Source organism: Calliopsis andreniformis, chromosome 12 (genome assembly GCF_051401765.1).
Source record: "Calliopsis andreniformis isolate RMS-2024a chromosome 12, iyCalAndr_principal, whole genome shotgun sequence".
Taxonomy (NCBI): domain Eukaryota; kingdom Metazoa; phylum Arthropoda; class Insecta; order Hymenoptera; family Andrenidae; genus Calliopsis; species Calliopsis andreniformis.
The window spans coordinates 18,096,114-18,118,268 of NC_135073.1; the positions used below are offsets into that span (position 1 = coordinate 18,096,114).

Sequence of the window (22,155 nt, forward strand, 5' to 3'; positions counted from 1 at the left end):
TTTCACAGCTTCGATCTTTCGGTATATTTATCATATTGTTCTCGCTATTACCATTAGCGTGGGCAAGCATACATTGAACGTAGGACATCCCCGAGTGACACCATATAGAAACAATTCTCTTATGTAGTGTTAGTAAAAAAATAATAAAAAATTAAATAATAAAGTAACTACCTAGTTGTTAAAAAAATTAATACATAGAGAATTGGATGTTCCTGTACAAATTCCAATAGTCGTTCCACTTCGAACTTTATTATGTATGATATTTCATGTTTTATGGGTTAGCAGGTGCCGCAGGGAATTGCACCTCTGTAAACTGAACGAAATTTTCTGCTGAGCCGAGTATATGAAGCGATAATGTACTGTATCATATTGTTTTTCCCTGTGTACAAGACTGCATTACGTTGCGCTTAATGTGCTCCCATGTTTACCGTCGGTACGAGTCTATTATTCTAGTTTCGCGATTTTGCAAGCCTTTGCTCTCAGCTTCCCTGACTCGCTGGTTAGTTCGCGCGCGTCGCTCATGCGTTTATATTCCGCGACACCATTCGTTCTCCATCCCCTCCGTCACAATCTCTGACGCATAGGTATCGATCTATAGGTGGAAACAATGTGAAAATGAAACAACGATAGGTACTGACAGCGAGGAGGCATTTTTTTTCAATTTCATTGAAATTATTCGACTCGGCGACGAATCGCTGTAATTAGGGGAAAAGCGAGAAAACACGTTGGGGTTTGGCACGGGGGTTACCCAACATTAGCCGAAAATATCCATGTCGCGGGAGTAAGAATAGTTGGGGACGACATAAATATTTTCGGAGTTACTGACCCGTCAAAACTCTCGGCACTTTGAGCCGAGCGCGTGTCCTCTCGACAACTGCAAGAGTCCCTCAAATGGTCTCTTGAACGCTACTTTTCCTTTCTCGTTCACCCACACACGCGAGGGAGCGAGAAACACGCGCTTACGAAAACATATTCCCTTTGAATTGATATTAATAAGAGACTGAAATCAATAATGCTTTGAGAGCTCGGTACGACCTTATTCTCGTTCGTTCTTTTGTTCCTTTTCTCTTTTCTCGCGTTTTCCTTCTCTTGTTACCATTGTTGCAGCTCATCGTGTTGCTTCAATGCAACTGAGTCAGGGGTGTGACACGTAATGTATTATTTGTTAGTACATTGACTGCCCTCTGTTGGAACGCGTTTACACTAAATGATCTAACGCGGCAAATTTGAAACATAGAGTCAAATAATCTATTTGTATCTGCTACATTTTTAGTGACATTTTCATTTTTTAGAAGCTAAGAGAATTGACAGGAGATTGATAAAGAGAAAAAACTTTGGTGTATATGATTTCCAAATCTACTGCTGGTATTCGCAGATGGCGTAGAAAATACAATTGTGTTTTGCAAAGTCGATATTGCAGATTAGGTGATACAAAATTATATAAAATGATAGATCTATTGTATATTTCGTCGGTGGTAAAACATATTTTTGTAGGAGGATGACAGGTGAGAGGTGAGATACATTTCGCGCGTTTTCTTGTAAGAAACAATGCGTACTGAAGTAGATTTGGAAGACTCATTGTCATACCTATCTGAGGTAAGATACTTTGAACACAGTGTGATTTAATGTTTCTGTATCCTAATTTTCGTTTCATCAGGAATTGGATGCTTTAGGTATCGAGACAGTAACTATAAACAATGATCATACTCCGACCGAGACATTGCGTGATGTGTCTTCTAATTTGGTAGCTGCATCATGGAAATTGATACATAAATACAGGGCACAGATAAGAAAGTATGATCAGCTGAATGACTTACGTTGTAAGACTTTAAACGATAATCGTATACTTAAGGTGAGATTTTATTATTTTTCAGCCTTAATCATTAAATGTTTTGTTGTTTTTTTTACAAACAAATCAGGTGGACTTAAAAGGTAGGTGTTAATGTCATAAAGCAAGGGCTTTTCCCTTGTGCAATGTTGATCATGTGTGTATCTTCCAATTATATTTTGTTCTTTATTATTAGAGTCGTGTTGAAACATTGAGCAAGGATTTGCAAAGGCAGCAGCATAGTTTAAGCCAAGTTTTGGAAAAAGAAAGAAGAGCAAGAGTAGAAGTTGAAAGATTGGGGCATGAAGTAAAGCGTTTAAATAATGAGGTATGGAAATATAGCTTCCGTACGATTCATCAGGTTCTGATATCCTACGTTTTTGTAGACAATCAAATTGAGGAAACAATTGCAGTCAGAAAAGGATCAACACCAACATCAACTTCGACATGTAGTACAGAATGAAGAAAAGCAGAGAGAACGTTTAGAAAGATCACTGGGAATACAAAGAATAAAGAAGGATGGAAACGTGCAAGGGAATTCCCAGGAGGAAAAGCCAAACGTTTATGAAAAAACTATCTGTCGATTGGAAGAGAATAATAGTGCTATGTTACGAGAGATTTGTTGCTTAAGAGAAGCACTATCTCTTTGCTCAACAGAAGAAAATACGCGTGAAGATGAAACGTTCCTACCGACATAACAGTTATACCAAATGTTCGGATATTTAGACGCATCAGAGATCAGCTTAACGAAGCAAAGCAGAAATTTTAGAAAAGTGTTGGCAGCATTGACACGAAGATCGTGGATAGTAAATGTAAAGCAAGTATGAAGAGTGTAATAATTGCTGATGTTTGTTTTGTACTTTGACTACCACTTTTGGGGCACTTGCAGTTACCAGCAATGCATACTGTGTTATTTTGATTAAAGAAATGATCACTAGATATGAGCTTATTTTTTGTATAAACTATTTCCGTAGGCAGTCGATTGTTCACGCTCTCGATCTTGCTTGACGACAATCGCATAGAGCTTTTCCCATCCGCACAAGTAGCGTTGATCGTTATACTGTCCGCAGCAACCACGTTTGCGCTAGCGTTTGAGAAGACGCAGTTCTCTATTAAAACAAGATCACCTTCAATCGATAGGTGTCCTGGCTTCTGTAAGTGTAACGTAGATCGAAGAATCTCAACTCTCGAGAAATAAGCTTTCAGAGAGTCTGTCACATTTTGAAATCTACTGTTCACTATGCGAAGCGTTCCACCCTTTTCGGAAAAATTCAGTCCATTGAAACGTTGTACCGAGACGTTGATCAGCGAAAAATTATTTATCGCTATATCTGTGAAACGCTCTTTAAAATAGTCAATGTGCGTATCCTCAATTTCGACACTTTCAATACTATTCATATTCCGAAATGTATCATGCGTGATAGATGGTATTCGTTGGATGTTCGACAACTTCAGCCGCTTCATTTTTGTCGACGTCAAAAACAGTTCGAAGATCAACCGCTCGCTGATGTTTTGCACGATGATCTCCGTGATCTGAGTCGCTTCTGTCAAACTGGAAAAGTGTAGGTTCGCAATAGCGCAGGATGCAATTCGCAGACTCGTCACATTTTCGTAATTGTATCCTTCTGGTAGAAAAAATTCCTAGAAAGAATTATCGCGATTATCACGCAACACTGTTGTGTCGTGTTACGCGCAACTTACCTCGTTACCAATGCAATTGCACGTGATCGCTGTTTCCTTATGAATTTTACATTGTTCACCCATATTGCTTGCCACCGACACGATAAGCGCTAGAAAGCCGACTAATCTTAACTTCATCTTCATTTTGATATCTATCTTGGCTTTTCCTTCTCTTGAAACAAAGTCTCTTCTTCAATACAAAGACCTTCACCAGCGAACTAAAGAGTCTACACTTTTCCTCTTTTCACTGTTTTTCTTCAAACTTGTTCTTCAGATTATAAATTTTAATAAATTGTAAAACTTGTGTATATTGCGACGAAGGGAAAAGTCGCGTTACCGCCGCCGAGGACAAGCACAGAATAAAAATCGGTCGGGTCGACCATCGAGATTAAGATGGACAGTTGTTTCGTACCGCTTTTATATAGAGTGACATGTGCGTCGCTCGATCGCAACACGTTCCATTCACTAAACATTCATCGAGATAAGTACGCGTGAATCGGTTCGGGTCTGCGTATTGTAGTGTATCGCGGGATTTGATGCGAGTATACACACACAACCATGTTTACGCACGTTCGTCGGTAGTAGCATTCGATTACGCTACAATTCATTCGTAACCGGCCAATTCCACACCGGAAAAGCACTCCGTGTACCCACCGGAACTGCTGCGAAATAGCGAATCACAGTTTTTCTCTGACAATAAACTCACTTACTTTCTCTACCTTTATCTACCTCTTCTTCTAAATGATTGTGTAGTCCATATCTGTTAACAAACACTGTATTGAGAATATTATATACATGTAGTGTACTTTTCGTACAGTAAACAGAGCGCAGCAAAGAATTACCGCGTAAAAACGACACGAATACGACGGCCCTCGGACGATCGTGCTCACTTTCAGAAAGCATCGCGTAGTTTCGCTATAATAACATAGAAAGACTCGTGGGTGGTGATATTGTACAAGCGTCATTACCAACGTTCGTATTTTCTTATCTTTGTACCAGTATCGGATAAGACTTCAAAATTTCTTTCGCGATCAAGATCTCTTGTAAAAGATCCTTCTAATCACTTCTTTTCTTTCCACTGAGACCAGCGCCAATGGCGTTTTCCCCTGACGATTGGATATATTCGTATGTCCTCCAGCTTGCACCAAGAGCAGACAGACTTCTCGTTGTCTGTCCAAAGGCACGCTATCCGAAACAGCCGCCGCCAAATGCAGGGGTGTGTTCTGGTTATAGTCGGTTGCATTCACCAAACCGGAGGAGTGCGTCGTCAGCAATACCTATTGAACATGTACGCGTCACGAAGACGATAAGAAACTGAGTTGATAGTTTCAATGATTCAATACCTTTACGAGGGTGGGATCACAACCTAAAGATACAGCCATGTGCAGCGCGGTATCGCCGCATTTTGGTCCCTTGATTTTAGGATCTGCACCGTACTTCAGTAACAGCTGAACAGTGGCAACGGAAGAGATTCCCTTGACTGATGGATCATGTGACTCTATCGCGACGTGGAGAGCGGTTTTTCCTATAAAAATCGAGTAAAAGTGATGGATTATCTCCCATTCGTTAAGGTTTATATAATAAGATTGTTGATATAGTTAGCTGAAGAAGTTTACCATCATAGTTGCGCTTGGAAAGGTCGAAGACTGGGTTTCCTTGCTTCGTTTTCAAAGCCAGCAGTTCGGCGAGCACCTCACCATGACTGTCTCCTTGTTCTGCGATGGAGTGTATTAATGTGTCGCCCTGTAAAAAAAGCAATGGTTAATTGTTAACTTGGAATTTTGAGAAGTTGTTTTCTCATTGTAGGAGGAAAAAAATTTGGTGAAGTGCTGTAGAGATTGATGTACAATACTCACGCGAATATGATACAATTTCTGGCTAACGTCGATTCCTTTCTGCACCATTGTTGCAGCTAGGTATCCCGTAACATAGGGAAATTGTGGACAGTTGAGAGCAGCTAAGTAAAGAGCGTCTTCTCCGTGATCATTTACTATTGACAGAGCCCCCTTCATGGTACTCAATCGTTCAACTAGAGGTACCAAGTAAGCCTTCTTCTTTGCAAGCTCCTCTGAATTTCCCACCAAACACATCAGCATCCTATGAGCGTATGATAAAAAAACAGTGAATAATAACCCTATCTATTTAACTAGATATAAGTATATTACAGAATATGAATCCTTACGTATCCCCATCCTCATCCTGCTTTGCTAGTTCCTCCACCGATCGTTTCAGTAGACTGCTCATCGCTTTCTCCACTTCCTTCGGGTTCAACCCCTGCTTCAGTCTTTCACTAGCTCTAACAGACGGCAAATTTAACGAGGGCCAAGGCATTATATTACGATCTGAATTTCTGTGAATAAGAAACAGAGGCCAGTAGAGTCTTTCCTCTTTCACTTAAATTTTCACCAGTAAAGGGAGACTTACTGACGTCGCTGAGACCGAGGAGATGCCAAAGGGCTAAGCAGCTTCGTATTTTGAAGTTTATTAGTGACGTTTGCTTGCCTAGCGGGCTTAAATTCGTCGAAACTTCGGATTCGACATCGATCGAAGGGAGGAGACAGTGCGTCCACGTTAGAGGTGACACCAGTATGCAATGATAATGAAGAAAAATCGGGAGAATCAAGAAATAAGGAGGGGAAATCAAAGATTTGACGACTATTACTGCACGTGTTGATTATTTCTGGCTCTGTTGTCCAATTACCTTTCTGGGCGATACCAGGCGATCCATTGTTGCTGTAATTCGGGACGATGGCGTCTGTGGGTATTGGGTTTGTCACTTCGATACGAGGTACAGTACTGTCAGGGACATTTCGATAGGTCTGATACGAAACATTTGATTTAGACATACTATTTGTAACATCAGCGACAGTTCCATTACAATTCGACCGAACATTAGAATTCGTTACGTCGAAGCGAACCAAGTATTGCTCAATGGAGGAATTCTCAAGGGACTCTTCGCGCGCGAATTCATTTAAGCACGACAATACATTCATAGAATTTTTCTTCACGTGCTCTTCTTTCTTCAAATCTTTCAAAAGAACTTCTTCAATTAGTTCTAAATCGGTATCAATATTTTCATTGACTTTATTCGCTTCAGCGACTTCACCGTTACTCGACCTAATATTCCAAAAGGAATTCTCAATATCTTCGTCCAGTCGCTCTCCAATCTGAGAAGCGATCGGCACTTGGTGAGTCGTATGGGGACTTGGACTGTCGCTGTAAGACTGGTTCGAGGAGGAGGAGAAATAAAAAGGAGAATTGGAAGAAGAGGAGGATGAGATTTGCTGCGTCCTGTACATCGTATTTGAAACCTACAAATTAAGGTATATAAATTAGTCGAGTCTTCTCTGTACGAGTTCTACAGCTTAAATTAAGCTAAATTAAGTTTATTACTCGAGGTGAGCCAATTGGACTGCAAATGAAGTTAGGCGGTATAGTTCGCGGATACTCTGCACAGGTCGCTGAAGACAGCGAACAAGTGGGACTAGAGCCACGACTTTCGGACCCTGATAGAGCGTGGGAATCATATCCAGATATTGTTGCGTCTGGAGAAGAGAGATACTTGCTACTTGACAGCTGTGCAGGTTGCAAAACTTCGAGGAGTTCCATCAATGACTCTTTGCTGGCGTCGTTTAGAATTGCGGGGTCGAAAGTATACTGAAAGAATCATTCAATTTTCAAGGAATTGTTCCCTTAAATAGGGTACTTGCCTATAATTCTGTGCTCTTGGATTAAAAGTTTTTGATTACACTAAAACTTTTTTTCAATCCTACATGTCAATAAGTAAATTTAAATAAAACAATGATTCCTCAGCTTATATGTACATGAAAATTCTTTTTTCGTGTGTGATTTTAAGCTGAAGAAATATAGACAAGTACCTTATTTCTTATGAAACTACAATTCGACTCACTCACATTATTATCAGAATTGCAGGCTTCTAGAGCAGACTGATCCTTACTCTCGCTCCATGAGTCGCTAGCGGTCTTCACAGCATCTTTCAATTCGTACAAGCAGACATTTAGGTTTTTTCTGTACTCTGTATCCCCCAGAGTTTCTTCAGTAATTGTTTCATCAGTAGAAAAAGACATTTCGTTCTGCTTAAGAGCTGGAATCTGCTTGCTGGTGGTCCAGTAAGGTGATTCACGATTAGTCAAGTGAGACTGAGATGATTTTATAGGGCCTCTTTCGATTAACTGTTTTTCCTCATAGTCCACGCTATCACTTTCATTATTATCATCAGTGACGCTTTTACCATCGTCACTGTCTCTATCACTGACATTCGGCCCATCATCAACGTCATAGCTATCATTGTCTCGCTTATGCACAGTGGTTTCCTGAGAATTAAGATTCGTTTGGCAATTGTCGGTAGACTGTTCGAACTCAGGCTCACGCGTCTTCCGATCGAACAGATCGATCAAAGAATCGGTTCGATTACCGATTTCGTGGTCCCGCGCTAATCGAAGACTCTCGATCTTCTCGATTATATCATCGAAGTTATTATTCAAACGAAGGGTGATCAGATCTTCCGAGGATGCATAAACCGATCCAGATTTCTCAATCCGAGGAAGAGATATCGCGCTTGCGTTCGCCATCGTTAATAAATCTTCCTTTTTCTCGATTTCTAAGGCAAAGCACGTTGCCCCGTCTCGATTTCTCCTAGAATATCCCTGTTAGACTTCGGTCACCTGCAAAAGATTTCTAATTCGTTTCACTCCGCGGCTAGTCAATAATCGAGTAACGATGGACAATGCTAAACTGAAAGTGCAGCGGATCGACGCAATTGGCACTCACTTTATCAACTATCACGGCACACCGTCCATCACCCTGCTAATTCCATGAACCAGCCACCCCGATTCATATTCCTCCTAGCTCTTCTCTTGAATCTGCTGCAGCGGAATCTGAATCACAGAATCGTCGGCATTGAGGAAGTTCACGGAATGGAAAAAAGACAAGCATATCGCGTCAAAGTGGAGTTTCAGATTCCCTGTTACGTCACGGTTGCAACATAGTACTTTATCCATTTTCATATGCAACCTTGAACGCTCACAAATTACCATTAATTAAAATAGCCTCAACACTTTAAGGTAACATTTCTATACAACGTTTTATGTATTGTACCTGTCTATCATCTCTAATAGATGCTTTTACCCGGTGTTTTCGATAACCAAAACGCGACGAATGCAAATCTGCGCGACGCGACGTCAGCGTCCATGTTCGCGCGCGTTAATCGCTATTCGATAACCGGTTGCGTAGCCCGTCTTGCGATAATAGACGCAGCGTGCATGTGGGTCACGCGCGTGCAATCTGTCTGGAAGCCGTCCATCAGCGACCAGTGAGTATTTAGGTCCAGTGGCTGGTCAAGCTACCGCCATTCCACGCACTTTCTTTCAGCAGGTACCGTTTCTCTGTCCTTCGCTCTCGTTACAGGTGCATCGGACTGAACACCTGCACCGTTTCAAATAGCCGCCTGTTCACTAATCCGTCTCACCGCAGCGCGTTCACGATCGCGCACTGGCGCACTGCTCCCTGATCGATGGGTCGCTCGCTCGCGCTCGCTCGCGCTCGCTCGCGCTCGCATCTGCGCACCATCTTGACACGTAAACGCGAACGCATGTAAACCGATACGGCGCACTCTCGCGACGCCTTGGGACGCCTTTTAGCCGGCGTTCGCTCGCTGCTTTCTCATCGTCGACCCGAGCTCTCACGCGAGTGACAAGATATACGCGCTGCACTTACCTGCCCCAAGATGGTCTCGACAATCGTCCGCCCTCCTATCTTGCCGCCCTGTTCCTTTTAGCACGCACTGGCAATGGAGGCTTCGGCGGCGGTGGTGGTGGTCGCGCTTCTGGAACGCGATCTTTCCTCGCGAAACCGACGTACACATCGATCGCGCAGAAAATCGAGGCTCGTTCGACCAGTCGCTCGCCGTGGCGCGCGATTACGCTCCTGCTTGGTCAGCGATAGCGGCCGCGCATGCGCTTCGAACGATGACGTTCGCTTCAACCTCCATTTGCATATGGAAAGATGGAAACACGGTTGCAGATGCGCTCTGCTGGTTTCACGCGACGAAATCGGCGACGCAACTTGGTCGACTCAGCGGCTGTGTCGTACGCGTCATGGATTCTTCGGAAACTTTTTGCACTTTTGCCAATGGAGAATCGCGATTGGAACCCGTCTTATGTCTGTTCTCGTTTTTCTTTGTTGCAGTTCTGGCGGTTTATGTCTTCCACGTTTTCGAGGGGTAATGAATTTTACGTTGCACAAGTGATAAGATGGCAATGAAGGAAAGCGAAAATTGGATCACTAATGAGGGTGATAAAAATGAGGCAAATGAATTGTGGAAATAACGTAACAATTGGGGTTAAATGTTGATGATATGGAAGGTGTCAGAGAGAAAAGAGTTTTGAGATTGATTTCATTGTTTGCGTAGACAGTGACGAGCGTCCATTCCTTCGCCGAGTTTAACTACTTGGTATTCATTCTCCCAAAAATGACTCAAATTACACTGTCTGATATACTGTCACCTTTCTGTTTAATGGCTGGTAAAGGCTGATTGATAGTGTCGTTCTTATAATTGTTCATTTTATTATCCTTATTTTATACAGGCATCTTGGAATACTCCATTTTCTTTTTATTTCACCAAACTATTTAACATAATTTAATTAATTAACTTTAATGCCACTGGATGTAACATCGATTATTTTCCGCCAAATAGCCCAATTATTACATTGAAATTGTGCTGAGATGTACCCAAAGAAACCAATTTTCCAGACTATCCATATGATCAGCATTAACATAATGGTCTTGAATATCTGGTGAATCCATTCCATCCTGTAACATTCGAGTCTCGACAGTGTCTGGGGCCGTGTCTAAATCGATTCGACGCGAGACCGAACACGGTCTCCATTTGCGTAGGGACCGATATCCGACAAAGCAAGCAAACTAAAATTACTATGGCATGCAACCAAAAATACCGAACGAGACCGAGATACACTGAAACGCGTGTCGCAGAAGTTATTCAGTCTTGGATTTCCCGCGACGAAACGTCACGAGTGGCAGTTCCCGCGCGTCCATTATCTCGCTCGCTTCCTTTGCTCTTCCCATCGTTTCGGTCTTTCTCTCCTGTGTCATTCGAAGAAGCAACCAGTCACCAAGACGCGACCTGTTAGCCGAATAGTTGCGTCGTCCCCGAACAGCTCGTAAACACTGCTCACAGAGACCAAGAGAGAAAGAGAGAGACTTGGGCAAAAATGGCACGTGGAGAGGACGAAGTCAAGGGCAAAATGATAGCGTTTAGGTAGAGGAGGGAATGAGCGACGCGCAATTATTCGAATACTGCCGAAGAAAGCTCGTTTGGGATAGTATTGTGCATTCGCGATGACTTTATCATGTTGTATATTGTACCTTCTGTAATGTCGTTTTGCCGATTCCAGACTTCCAGTCTCCTTTAAGAGAAAGCGTTTCGCTCCAAGAATTATGTCTCTGTTTGGATTGGAATAGATGAACGAGTCAAATTATGGATAAACAGAAAAGCAAGCAATCTTCCACCGCAAGATCACGCTACTTACGTCATGTATTGTGTGATATTGAAGCTGGCGAAGTCAAAGCCAAAGGCGTCTGTCTCCGCGGGTGGTACACCATTGTACATTACGTCTAACATTTTGTTGTTGTAGAAGATCCAATGGTTGATCGTGAAATGATCTAGTCGTTGTTGCGCAAAAAATACTTTTATATACAACGGACGAAGCCTATAAATTAAAATTAGAAGAATTAAGTCAGACTGAAACGATTGGCTAAATAGGAAGAGAGCGATGGAGATTGCGAGATCACTGGCTTACATCGGTTTACGACCTAACACTTGTAACAGTCCATCAAAGAAGAAGGAGGGCAAAATGTGCAAAATCAGAGTTAGTATGTAATAAAGCAGGCGATTAGGCGCGTTGATATTTTTTGGAGCCCAAATCAATCCTTCCAGTGGTATATCTTTGTTCAATTTTTTGCCTATTGATATTGATTCTTTAACACTGATCTGGTGAATGTGATAGGATGTGCAATTGTAAATATGAACGCTTGGATCCATGGTCAGTCTGCAAATTATTTTACATCAGCGTCATTGCGACTGTTTTTTGAGAGTATTGTTTGTGAGAATAATATAATTTTCTTAGTCTATACGTTTTCACTCCTCGTTTCCAAGCAACTAGGACTGTACTTCTAATGACTATGTCAACGGGTAGATAATCATTCATCCCTGACAGTTCTGCATAAATAACTCGGAGTACTCCCTTTCCACCAGCTATAAACAGTGCAACTGGACCATTGAAATTATCGACCCAACCCGGGACCGGTTCAGTTATCGTCGGGAGTACTGAAGTGCAATACTCATTATTAATTATAGTTGTTTTTTCTGAGGACTATTGACATTTCAGAATTTAGCATATGCTATTACGATTTACCTATCGATGGTCGAATGATTACGCTAGGCAAGTCTTTCGAGTAGTCGTTTACTACATCTTCTGCCAACCTTTTGCTGAAGGTATATGTGTTTGGCATCGGCTTTATGTACCTATATAGTATCAATTGCGGTTGCACAGTAAAGAAAAATGAGTACAATGTATGGTATACAAGGACTTACCCTTTCATGAAACATCTCAACTCACAACTCATAATAAAACTTAAAATTGAGTAATATTTTCGAAATTAACTCACATGGAAGTTATTGCTCGTATAGTGTACTCATCCAGAGTTTCGGCCATTTTAATAGCATCCCTCCAATTGGTAAGTGGTGGATACATGATTTCCTCTGCTTCAGGTTTGTCACATAGCGTAAACGCAGTGCTGATGTACACAAACGACTGCAAACGCAGAATTCAAAAAGCTAGAGCAGGAAGCTAGCAGGAAGCTAGAATATGTAGGAAAAAAGAAAGAGATCTTCTTACCGCCAAATTCTTCATACTCTTGGCCAAGATGCAAATATCTCGAGTTGACCGAGTATTCGACAATATATCTTTTTTTAAGTCTTCCTCGAATCTCACGTGCGCGGCATTATGGAAGATAACGGAAACTCGATCAATAAGCGTTTGTCTATCTATTTCCTGTAATCCTAATTCTTTCTCGCTCACGTCACCAAGAATTGGGATTAGCTTCTCAAAATTGGAAGGGTGCAGCTCTCGTACTTTATCGAATAGCTGTGAAACGATGACCAATGTAGTAGCGGCTTAAGAGACTTCAATCTTTTTACTTTCTAAATTTCTGAATTTTCAAATGTTTCTCAAAGAGCTTCTCTCGTCAGTACGATTACGATTACTATAACTAACTCATTATCACTTGTTTGCGCAACTCACTGGCAATTCAATCATCTTCTTCAACCTCTGGTCGATAGACAACCCTTTCTTTGGACGTATCAGCACGAAGATTTCCCGAACGTTGGGACAAGACCTCAGCAGCTTCTCGATTAACACTTTTCCAAGAAAACCAGTGCCTCCCGTAATAAAGACACTCCTGTCAGCGAAAAATGCTGCAACCGAGGCGTTTTCCGCCGCGTTTCTGTCGTGATCGTCGTGTGTCTAAGTTGAAAATACGATTGAATTTAGTTATGAAATAATGAACCAACGAAGGAGAGTTTACTCAATATTTCAGGAAAACTCACGGGCATTTTGTAGAAGAGTGTATAAATGGTTAAAGGTATTTGAAAATAGTGGCAGTAACTTGTGCCTGTTACCTAGTCGATGTAAAATACGAATAGCTCAAACTCATCTCTTCCTCCGTAGTTATATTTTGGTTGGGGTAATTCGTATTCACTTTTTAATTATTGGTCAAGATACGTAACGTCGATGGTCAATTAGATACAGCTAGGCAACATTGTTGAATTTGACTACAATCGACTACACATAATTATAATGTCGTGAAGTTATAATTTTACTCCCATGATTCCTTTTGTTCTATATCTAATGTTTCATAACTAGTAAACTAGTCTTGATTTTCAGTTAGATTCTGACCATTTTGTTGAAATGATGCTTTCAGCTACTCCCATCTCCCCTTTTCATGTGCGTAAGACGTAAGAGACCTCACATAAGACAGGATAAAAGACAAGACAAGACTATATAGTTTCAATACCAACAATTGAAAGATTTAGGATTCGAAACTTGTTTAAACGACTCATGACTATCGTTATGCATAATGTTAAACTTCATTCTAGCTTCGACATTAGAGTGGTTAGAAAAGAAAAAAGATTCTGGAGAACATGGTGAACTTTTCTTAGGGGTTGACAGTAGAGGCAGACGCGGTACAAATGCATCAAAATCTAAAAGCAAAGTCACTCAGAATTGGAGCCTCTTTCGATGACAGTTTTGATGATCGCAGGGTCTCCATCTACTAGTCTACTGCGAAGGACATTCTTCGTTTCTTTCCTACGAAGGGTAGTATTTCTAACTTCACCACTAGCACGGTGTTAATCAATATCGAATACTCTGTTGACAGAGGAGGATTGAAGAGAGGTTAGATGGCTTTATTGTAGAGGATGTCGCGAGTGCTAATGTGCTTAATGTTATACTTCGTTTAACTCAATCTGCGCTTGACAGTACACCGGAAGTGGTAAAGGGAAATGAGTAAGGATACCAAAAAAAGAATTTGCAAATTTGTGTATATTCCACTGTTTTATTTTATATCATCAAACGATTCAATATAACATAAGACCTTCCATTGTTTTGCCTACACGCAATTATGCGTACAAGAATGACCCACTCGTGATATATTGGATCTGCGTTGCGAGATAGCCGAAAAATCCAACCTTCCAAAAGATCCACGTAAGTACTACTGATATAATGATATTGAATATCGTGTCGATCTTTTCCATCCTGTAACATTCAAATCTCTTTTTAACCCTTTTTACTGCTTTAGACGCTTTCTTCTCCTTTACCGTATAATTTGAAAAAGGAAATAACTAGTTAACTGAATAATTACTATTACCCATAACAGGGGGAAAAAGGGAGAAAGAGAAAAGCAGGTGAAAAAATGGGGATGAAGTCGAGGGCAGAGTATTTGCGCCTAATTGGGGGAGGCAACAGGAGAGACGCGATCGATCAAACACTGCAGTTGAAATTTCTCTGTGGGTAGACGAAGTCGATAGTATTGCCTACTTCATGTAATTTGTTTACTGTACCTATCGTAATGTCGTTTGGCCGATTCCAGACTCTTGGTTTCCTTTAGAAGATACTGTTTCACTCCGACTATATTTTGCCTGATAGAAACACAGGAATGAATAAGATTGTGGATCAACAGAGATATGGCTTGACATTAAAATCTTTCACTGCAGGTTCGAGCCACTTACTGAAAGTAGGATTCCATATTGAAATTGACGTAGTCAAAGCCAAAGATATCTTGCTCCATCGGTGGTATATTATTATACATTAGGTCTAACATTTTGTCATTGTGGAAGATCCATTGGTTGCTCGTGAAATGGCCCAATCGTTGCATCGCAAAGAATAGTTTTGTATACAACCGACGAAGTCTATAAATTAAGACAGAGTGAAAACGATTGGCTAACACAGAGAAGGATAATGAAGGTAGAGAAATGAACTAACATCGGCTTACGACCTGACAGTTGCAATAGCCCATCAAGGAAGAAAGAGGGCAGAAGGTGCAAAAGCAGAGTTAGTATGTAATAGAACATACGACTCGATGTGACGTAGGTTCGTGGATACCAAATGATTCCTTCCAGTGGTATCCTTCTAGTACACCTAAAGCCCATCGACATCGATTCTCCTATACTGATTTGACGGAGCTGATAAGACGAGCAATTATAAATGTGAAGTGTTGGATCCATGGTCACGCTGCAAAGGATTTTATGTACATTGGAATTATTATTGGAAACGTTACATGTAGGATTAATAGGTAATTCTTTTTGTACGTTTTCAGTCCTCGTTTCCATGCAGCTAGTATTATGCCTTTAATGGCTACATCAACGGGAAGATAGTCATTGTTAACCATTGGATCTGCAAAGGTAACTCGCAATACTCCCTTTCCACCAGCCGTGAATAGTCCGATCGGACCATTGAAGTTATCGATCCAACCTGGGAAGGGTTCATCTGCTATCGAAACAACTAACCAATTCAACAATCATTAGTCGTTTCATTGTAAACCTTTATTTAGAAACAATTGATGCAGTATCTTACTTATCGATGGTCGAATGACTACGCTAGGCAAGTTTTTCGAGTAGTCGTTCACTACATCCTCTGCCAATCTTTTGCTGAAGGTGTACGTGTTTGGCATTGGCTGGATGTATCTATAATCAAAAAGTTGATGGGTCATGATCCCTTCTCAAATTTGTTGCGATAAGTAACGAAAAAAGTAAATGGGAGTTGTGGTATAAAATTCTTTCATAAAACAGCCAGAAACCATTTGATCTGATTGTCGATATCGGTAGGACACATTTTTTACAACTCGTGATAAAACTGAACATCGGACGATAAGCTTGTCTCCTATAAAATTGTTGAAACTATCTCACTTGGCAGTTATTGCTCGTAGAGTGTAGTCGTCCAGAGTTTCAGCCATTTTAATAGCGCTTTTCCAGTCAGTAAGTGGTGGATACATGATTTCTTCTGCCTCAGATTTATCACTTAACGTGTAGGCAGTACTAACATGTACAAACGACTGCAAATGCAAAATCCAGTAATAATTAATCGTGAGAAAGGGAGCAGAAATATAGTGGAAAAGAGAACGAAGTCTACTCACCACTAAGTTCTTCATGCTTCCGGCTAAAATGCAAATTTCTCGAGTCGATCGAGTGTTCGACAGTATGTCTTTTTTCAGATCTTCCTCGAATCGTACGTTCGCGGCGACGTGGAAGACCACGGAAACTCGATCAATCAGAACTTGCCTCTCGATTTTGGGTAAGCCTAGCCCTTCTTCACTCGTATCACCAAGAACTGGGATTAATTTTTCAAAATTGGATGGGTATAGTTCTCGCACTTTATCGAATAGCTGTGAAATGGTGAACAACGTACACTTAATTGCTTGTGACAGATTTCAAATATTTCAATTTTCAAATTTTCAAATATTCAAATTTTCAAATCTTCAAATTTTAAAATTTTCAATTATTCTTGAAAAGCTTTCCTGGTCAGTATGATTACGGTTACCTTAACGATCACATTATCAATTGTTTACGCAACTCACTGGTGATTCAATCATCTTCTTCAATCTCTGGTCGATAGACAACCCTTTCTTCGGTCGCATCAGCAGGAAAATCTCTCGAACATTGGGACAAGATCTCAGTAACTTTTCGATCAATACTTTTCCAAGGAAACCAGTGCCTCCCGTAATGAAAATACTCCTGTCAGCGTAGAACGTTGTTACCGAAGCCTGTTCCATCTCCTTTTTGTTTTTTCCATCGTATATCTAGGTTAAATTTAATTTTGAAAAAACACATTGCTGAACAAAGACACCATGGTGAATTTTTGAGGAAAACTTACAGGCATTTTGTAGATCGTGTGTACGAATAATGAATGAGTGTGACACTGACAATGATTGCGACTTCCCTCTGTGCCCTAGTCGACGAAAAACACGAATGAACCGATAGAGTAACCTCGAATGACGCAAGATCTGTTTTTTCATAATTGGATTCGGGTTCATCGGTTCAAAGTTCACGCGCGCTTCCGCCTATTGTTACCTATTGATTGGTATACATACGTACTATCGGTGTCCATGTAGATCGATGATAGAGTAAAAATTACTTAATTTCTACCATATAATCATATTCATTCAAATTCTTTAATAGACGATCAAGCTCAGTTGCACTTCCATTAAGGTACTCATATTTTCTATTTCTAATTATTCATATGACTTACAAAAGTCAAGATCTTCTCAAGAAGTATAGTCGGGCTCTTTGGAAGTAAGGAATTAGATTCTACTTCATTTTATATTCAACATTGTTATCAATGCTAAAAATCATATATTCATATGATTCAGGTGTAATAACAAAGTTCCTTTTACGTTTCAAACTACTTCGCAATGACTATATGAAGTAAATAATGCGAACTCAAATATTTTTTTGATGAAACTGATTCGAATCGCCTACATATTTCATCGAAAGTCACTGTGTTCCAAAAGTTTATTACGACGATCCATTTACCGTTATCGTTTGTTTTTTGAATCGATCATAGAAGTCCTAGTAGGCGTATCCTTTTGGCACGTGACAAGTCAGGAGTTAACGATGTCGACGATTCAGATTGATGGATCGCCGGAGCTGTCGATGTCACTCTCCAAAGTGTCGAAAGAAAATGAGAAAAGATCATCACTTATTGCTCGTTTAAGTTCTGCGGTTGGATATTACTCAAGGTTCACAAAGGCCGAAAGCGACCTAGAGAGAATTCCTGTAGCCTCAAAAATGAACTTTTGGTACAGTGGCCCTACACTGCTGACTTATAATGGCTTTTCAGGGAATCTCTTGGTGAAGAAGAAGAAGAGAGCAGGCATAGCTTAGAACATGTCATTGAGGAACCATCGCAGATCCTTTACGTCGAGTATGAAGAGGACAAAAAAAGGGCCTGGACGCCTCCGCCGAAATCAGCGAAAGAACCTCGTCGCGTTTTGTCCCTGGTAATCCACATTTTTCTTATCTTAAAATCTCCAACTCCATGTTTTATTCCTTAAGGTGCTAATTATGCATTTCAGGTAGAGAAATGGCAACAATTTCAGGTTAATTTCGCTTTCCATTTGGCGTATTCTTATACAGCGTCGTTTCATTCGTCTCAACGTCGTCTGGACTATGTAGCCTGCGACGTTGAGACGTACCTTGTTTCGTGCTCACTTTTCAAAGCGTTCGAAACGAAACGACGTCTTTAGACTCGAATTTCGCTCGATCCCCGTTTCGATCTCGGTCGACGTAGAGGGCGAAGGCAATTGAAGCCTCGGAAGCGGCCAAAGCTGCCTTAATGGAGCAGAAAGAGCAGAAGACTACGCCGAAGAAATCCGTGAAGACTCGTACTGACGACGAACCTCAGAGAATCAGGTATGTGAATGAGGCAGAAGAATTTTGGGGCTGAAGAGTACTTCTACTTGGGGAAACACTTGTCAACTCAAAATATAGAATGAACTAAAATAGAGGCCTTATTCAATTTCGAACTATAGCGACACTTTTTTCTCAGAGAACGAATGATAAAGGACATGCAAGAGGATATTCGATTAGAACAATTAAACGAAAAACGTGGAGGGACGTTGGAAGAAGAGGATATGAAAATTCGGAAGGAGCAACTGCAGCAGACAAGAGAGATTCTCTCAGAGCTCTGGGACGCCTACTTAGAGGACTCACGTAACGCCGAAGATGAAGAGAACGTTGGTACATTGAGATTCTCCATGTCTGCTTATCAGTAAATCATCGAAAACTGATCAGCCGTGTCTGTCATGAATTTTCAGTGGGCTAGATACGTGACTTGCGATGGCCTGCCCGATCCTGGATCGTTGGCTGACATGAATACTTTTATTTTCGTTTGGAGGATGGAGAACGAGCAGGCGAGCATGGACACTGTGGCGGAGAAGTGCCAGATGATTACTAATGTAGCTATACACGTGTTTCATATTCGTCTCCTAGGTGACCCAGTTGAATGAAACATTCAAACTGATGACGTCGCTTTTCATTTTAGTTGCTAATTAAACTACAGGCAATCGTACGTTTCTCCATGACTATTTCAAAGAAGTATATCACTGAATATGAGGTGGTGAGTATCTAGACTACATTCGTTGGGAAGTAATGCTTTTCACCTACACTCATCTCTCTTCGTCACGAATTTATCCATACAGATTGCGAAAGAGCTTCGAAGCAATCTTCAGCGATGGATAGATCTTGCTTGCTATCGATTGTTGCGAAATATCGAGGAGAATATGATTAGAGAAGATATAAAGACGAGTAGATACGTCCTAGCAGCGAATGATGTTATTTGCTGCGTTTGGGCTCCTATACCCTTACCTATTGGGAAGAGTCGATTTGGAGACAAGGAAAAGTACAATTTTTTACACCTATGAGGATTTGTATAAGCTATAGACCGTATCACTAATGCTAATTATCTGCGTTTTAATGGAAGGCCAGTTCAAGTGGAATTCAACGAGATGGACTTAAGTGTTAAAATGCCAGCCGATATACATTGCTATCGCATGGCGATTCGAGGACTTTGGTTATCTTATGATCATTACTCTGTCGAGACGAGCTCGTATCAGATACCCGATCTGCCGGAGCACTTGTTGGATCTTTGGAATCCTGATATAGGTACGTTATTTCTAGTCTCTCAGTAATTGAATATTAATTAATGAGGGACTAGGGGTGTTACTGTAGCTATTTTCTTCTATATACAGATCTACTCGACTTCCTGCAACAGGAATTCGAAGAAAGGCGTAAGATATGGCAGGAACAAGCCGAAGAGCGACGTCTAAGATTAGAAGAGAAAAAAGAGATTCTTGAGAGGATGGTGAACCCTCCTGCGCCCCTAAGGTCCGACAGAAAAGGCAAACGTGGCAAGAAAAAGCCACAATCGGCGGGCAAACAGTCTGAATTTGAGACAATTTTGACAATGGTTTTACCCCCACAGTCGCAACTACTTCCTTACTTGCCCACTGAAACGGAAATTCTTCGACAGAGAGAAGGTATGAGATCAATTTACAAATCTAATCCTATTATTAATTAATAATAATTCTTCTGTTTCTAGAGGAAAACTGGAAAGAGACCAGAAGGTTGCTCTTCACTCGCTGCGAGACGACAGAAGTCAATCTACGGAAATACAAAATTCTGGGAGGTGTCTTACACGTGGACCTCGTTTATCAACCCCCGCAGCCGAAAGATCTCGGGCAGGAAACTTGGCTAACTACTCGTGAGTGCTGCTTTACGTACTAATTAACTCTGTTCTACTTCCAACGTTAACGAGCAGGTGTCTAATTCACGTTGACAGTCGAATTACCAAAGGAGCCTAAGTTCGTCCCGTTCTCCAGACGTTATATACCTCCAGAGCCAGCGCCTGACGCTGAGAGAACACCAGAAGTGATAGAGGCAGAGATGAAGGCGCTGGAGGCCGCCATGGAGAAGCTCCCGCTAATTACTTTCAAGTCAGTTCTTCAAAAAATATTCCTATATGTTTCCTAGAACTTAGTTACCTATACATTTCTCTGGGTCCACTACTTGCTATAGGCTACCCGAATCTGTCTTTTGGTTTGAGCCACCATTAGTCGCCCACTGGCTTCCAGACAGAAAAATCTGGTCCACCAAAGATGTCCATGATCTCAAGTACAACGAGGAGAAACAGATAATCGCATTTAGAAGCGGTAGATTGGGGGTTCACGGGTTGGCTGCCTACAAATTTGCGAACCTACCGTTCCAGAGCTGGGAACTGAAGCCAGAATCAGGCAAAAGTGGTCGTGACTACGGTGGGGTGGTTCTGAATATAACAGCAGCTACCATCCAAGCAGAGTTTATAGTCAGGGTACTCTTTCTTTACTCTGCCTCGTCCTATACCTTTTTATTATTCAATCTAGACAACTACACACGATATCTCTTCTATCTCGCAATGGACAGGGCGATCAAGTGTGTTTAAATTCGCTCGTGGGTGGATCCTCGAAGCCAGTGAAGCATATGCTGGGAGATTTTACTGACTTGGAAGTTCTGATCAAGGTAACCCATCCAGAGGCTCTTGTATGTATATTTCTCCCCTCTCGTCTTTCCAAAACTGCAAGTTTTGCTTGCAGCGAATGCAACAGGTCGGCTGCGACCTTTTCCCCGAACGAGACGCCGCCAGCTATCTGAAAGGACTCGCGACCAAACATCCAGTCGCGGAGAAACATTTGCGCGAGTGCATGGCACTGTTGTCTACCACCTATGTCTTTGCTTGGTCCCGCTGGAACGCGACACGTAGCTTCAGGGAGATCGTGCTGCAGTTCAAGGAGGTGCACGGTTGCGTCGCAAAAGAGGTGATCTAATTCTCTTGGCTACTGAAAGCTCAGCTACTGACAACTACCCTCTATTCAGCGCACGAATCTAATGCTGCTGGTGACGCCGTCGCAAACAATGCGAGTACGTTGCACTGAGGTCAGCTCCGAGTTCTCCGACTTACCACTGGAAGAAGAAGACACCAAGGTAGAGAACAATACTGTTCGCATCTTGGCTCCCCTCTCACAGCCCTTATTTTACTTGTCCCCAGTACTACGTGGACCTGTACCAACTGGCCATGAACACCGCCGGCATCAAGACCCGACTGTTGGTAGAACAAATGTCGTTCAAACTGTTCTCGACCGTCGCGCAGCTTCTGGAGCGCACGAACGTGATCAGCATGTCCTCTTGAGCCTCTGACCAGTGTGTCTCGGTTCTCCAACTGCGAAACGGAAGAGCACGACAGTCCAAGGAACGTTATCCAAACGAAATTCTTTTTATTCGAATACATAACGTATCTCGAGCATCAAGCGATATTCAGGACATAATAAACGTCTCCGTTCGATCTGTATTTGAACGCAAAACGATAGCCCGAAGGAAATACACAGCGATATCGAGGTTACGGCTAAGCGTAAAGAGTTAATTGATGCGCTTCGACGGCGGGGGTGGGTTGGTTCGGAGGGGGAGACATGGGGGATGGTTAAGGGTGCGAGGTCGGAGGACTCGGGTCGGACGTGGGTGGTGT

At 41.7% G+C, this 22,155-nt stretch overlaps 6 protein-coding genes and 1 long non-coding RNA gene across 8 annotated transcripts; 3 read left to right on the forward strand and 4 right to left on the reverse strand.

Moving 5' to 3' along the window:
- Window positions 1-1,484: 1,484 nt before the first annotated feature.
- LOC143185735 (uncharacterized) lies at window positions 1,485-2,767 on the forward strand. The gene is made up of 4 exons (XM_076388967.1): window positions 1,485-1,596; window positions 1,658-1,852; window positions 2,025-2,156; window positions 2,215-2,767. The coding sequence occupies exons 1-4, from the start codon at window positions 1,549-1,551 to the stop codon at window positions 2,524-2,526; spliced, it is 687 nt and encodes a 228-aa protein (XP_076245082.1). The 5' UTR covers window positions 1,485-1,548; the 3' UTR covers window positions 2,527-2,767.
- Window positions 2,594-3,781, reverse strand: LOC143185734 (uncharacterized). Its single transcript, XM_076388965.1, has 2 exons — window positions 3,530-3,781; window positions 2,594-3,469 (listed from the first exon to the last, which is right to left on the reverse strand). Exons 1-2 carry the CDS (start codon window positions 3,650-3,652, stop codon window positions 2,594-2,596), a joined length of 999 nt encoding a protein of 332 aa, XP_076245080.1. The 5' UTR covers window positions 3,653-3,781.
- LOC143185736 (uncharacterized) lies at window positions 3,682-4,185 on the reverse strand. Its single transcript, XR_013002951.1, has 2 exons — window positions 4,079-4,185; window positions 3,682-3,973 (listed from the first exon to the last, which is right to left on the reverse strand). It is a non-coding gene; the product is annotated as an uncharacterized LOC143185736 (long non-coding RNA).
- A 354-nt stretch (window positions 4,186-4,539) lies between these two features.
- LOC143185733 (uncharacterized) lies at window positions 4,540-8,389 on the reverse strand. Of its 2 annotated transcripts, none has more exons than XM_076388963.1 (9): window positions 8,300-8,389; window positions 7,423-8,193; window positions 6,902-7,165; window positions 5,933-6,819; window positions 5,691-5,858; window positions 5,365-5,605; window positions 5,125-5,251; window positions 4,852-5,033; window positions 4,540-4,785 (listed from the first exon to the last, which is right to left on the reverse strand). In XM_076388963.1, exons 2-9 carry the CDS (start codon window positions 8,098-8,100, stop codon window positions 4,540-4,542), a joined length of 2,793 nt encoding a protein of 930 aa, XP_076245078.1. In that variant the 5' UTR covers window positions 8,101-8,193; window positions 8,300-8,389. The 2 variants fall into 2 exon arrangements, with proteins under 2 accessions (XP_076245078.1, XP_076245079.1); XM_076388964.1 differs by having other exon boundaries at window positions 4,600-4,785; window positions 4,875-5,033.
- Window positions 8,390-10,079: 1,690 nt separating this feature from the next.
- On the reverse strand, window positions 10,080-21,921 carry LOC143186295 (uncharacterized). Its single transcript, XM_076389867.1, has 26 exons — window positions 21,595-21,921; window positions 16,679-16,900; window positions 16,238-16,486; window positions 16,011-16,156; window positions 15,679-15,788; window positions 15,414-15,606; window positions 15,088-15,336; window positions 14,835-15,014; window positions 14,667-14,744; window positions 14,229-14,361; window positions 14,058-14,156; window positions 13,851-13,884; window positions 13,651-13,808; window positions 13,572-13,604; window positions 13,476-13,528; window positions 13,355-13,379; window positions 13,119-13,226; window positions 12,850-13,071; window positions 12,445-12,693; window positions 12,215-12,360; window positions 11,962-12,071; window positions 11,681-11,873; window positions 11,347-11,595; window positions 11,077-11,256; window positions 10,913-10,990; window positions 10,080-10,339 (listed from the first exon to the last, which is right to left on the reverse strand). Exons 1-26 carry the CDS (start codon window positions 21,919-21,921, stop codon window positions 10,171-10,173), a joined length of 3,993 nt encoding a protein of 1,330 aa, XP_076245982.1. The 3' UTR covers window positions 10,080-10,170.
- LOC143185928 (dynein axonemal intermediate chain 7-like) lies at window positions 18,370-19,554 on the forward strand. Its single transcript, XM_076389257.1, has 5 exons — window positions 18,370-18,835; window positions 18,917-19,099; window positions 19,144-19,218; window positions 19,301-19,500; window positions 19,542-19,554. The coding sequence occupies exons 1-5, from the start codon at window positions 18,656-18,658 to the stop codon at window positions 19,552-19,554; spliced, it is 651 nt and encodes a 216-aa protein (XP_076245372.1). The 5' UTR covers window positions 18,370-18,655.
- LOC143185585 (uncharacterized) lies at window positions 19,358-21,270 on the forward strand. Its single transcript, XM_076388716.1, has 6 exons — window positions 19,358-19,763; window positions 19,850-20,137; window positions 20,200-20,361; window positions 20,440-20,593; window positions 20,676-21,155; window positions 21,230-21,270. Exons 1-5 carry the CDS (start codon window positions 19,607-19,609, stop codon window positions 21,076-21,078), a joined length of 1,164 nt encoding a protein of 387 aa, XP_076244831.1. The 5' UTR covers window positions 19,358-19,606; the 3' UTR covers window positions 21,079-21,155; window positions 21,230-21,270.
- Window positions 21,922-22,155: the final 234 nt, after the last annotated feature.

Coding starts and splice junctions, on each gene's coding strand:
- LOC143185735 (XM_076388967.1), top strand. CDS start 1,549: ATGCGTACTGAAGTAGATTTGGAAGACTCATTGTCATACCTATCTGAG. Junction 1,853..2,024: donor ACGATAATCGTATACTTAAG/GTGAGATTTTAT, acceptor CTTTATTATTAG/AGTCGTGTTGAAACATTGAG. Junction 2,157..2,214: donor TAAAGCGTTTAAATAATGAG/GTATGGAAATAT, acceptor ACGTTTTTGTAG/ACAATCAAATTGAGGAAACA.
- LOC143185734 (XM_076388965.1), bottom strand. CDS start 3,652: ATGAAGATGAAGTTAAGATTAGTCGGCTTTCTAGCGCTTATCGTGTCG. Junction 3,470..3,529: donor GCAATTGCATTGGTAACGAG/GTAAGTTGCGCG, acceptor AATTCTTTCTAG/GAATTTTTTCTACCAGAAGG.
- LOC143185733 (XM_076388963.1), bottom strand. CDS start 8,100: ATGGCGAACGCAAGCGCGATATCTCTTCCTCGGATTGAGAAATCTGGA. Junction 6,820..6,901: donor GTCCAATTGGCTCACCTCGA/GTAATAAACTTA, acceptor CTTAATTTGTAG/GTTTCAAATACGATGTACAG. Junction 5,606..5,690: donor CAGGATGAGGATGGGGATAC/GTAAGGATTCAT, acceptor ATACGCTCATAG/GATGCTGATGTGTTTGGTGG.
- LOC143185928 (XM_076389257.1), top strand. CDS start 18,656: ATGATAAAGGACATGCAAGAGGATATTCGATTAGAACAATTAAACGAA. Junction 18,836..18,916: donor ACGCCGAAGATGAAGAGAAC/GTTGGTACATTG, acceptor ATGAATTTTCAG/TGGGCTAGATACGTGACTTG. Junction 19,219..19,300: donor ATATCACTGAATATGAGGTG/GTGAGTATCTAG, acceptor TTATCCATACAG/ATTGCGAAAGAGCTTCGAAG.
- LOC143185585 (XM_076388716.1), top strand. CDS start 19,607: ATGGACTTAAGTGTTAAAATGCCAGCCGATATACATTGCTATCGCATG. Junction 20,138..20,199: donor AATTCTTCGACAGAGAGAAG/GTATGAGATCAA, acceptor TTCTGTTTCTAG/AGGAAAACTGGAAAGAGACC. Junction 20,594..20,675: donor CTCCCGCTAATTACTTTCAA/GTCAGTTCTTCA, acceptor TACTTGCTATAG/GCTACCCGAATCTGTCTTTT.
- LOC143186295 (XM_076389867.1), bottom strand. CDS start 21,921: ATGTATTCGAATAAAAAGAATTTCGTTTGGATAACGTTCCTTGGACTG. Junction 13,380..13,475: donor CTAACTGAAAATCAAGACTA/GTTTACTAGTTA, acceptor AGTCGATTGTAG/TCAAATTCAACAATGTTGCC. Junction 12,694..12,849: donor AGAAGATGATTGAATTGCCA/GTGAGTTGCGCA, acceptor ATCGTTTCACAG/CTATTCGATAAAGTACGAGA.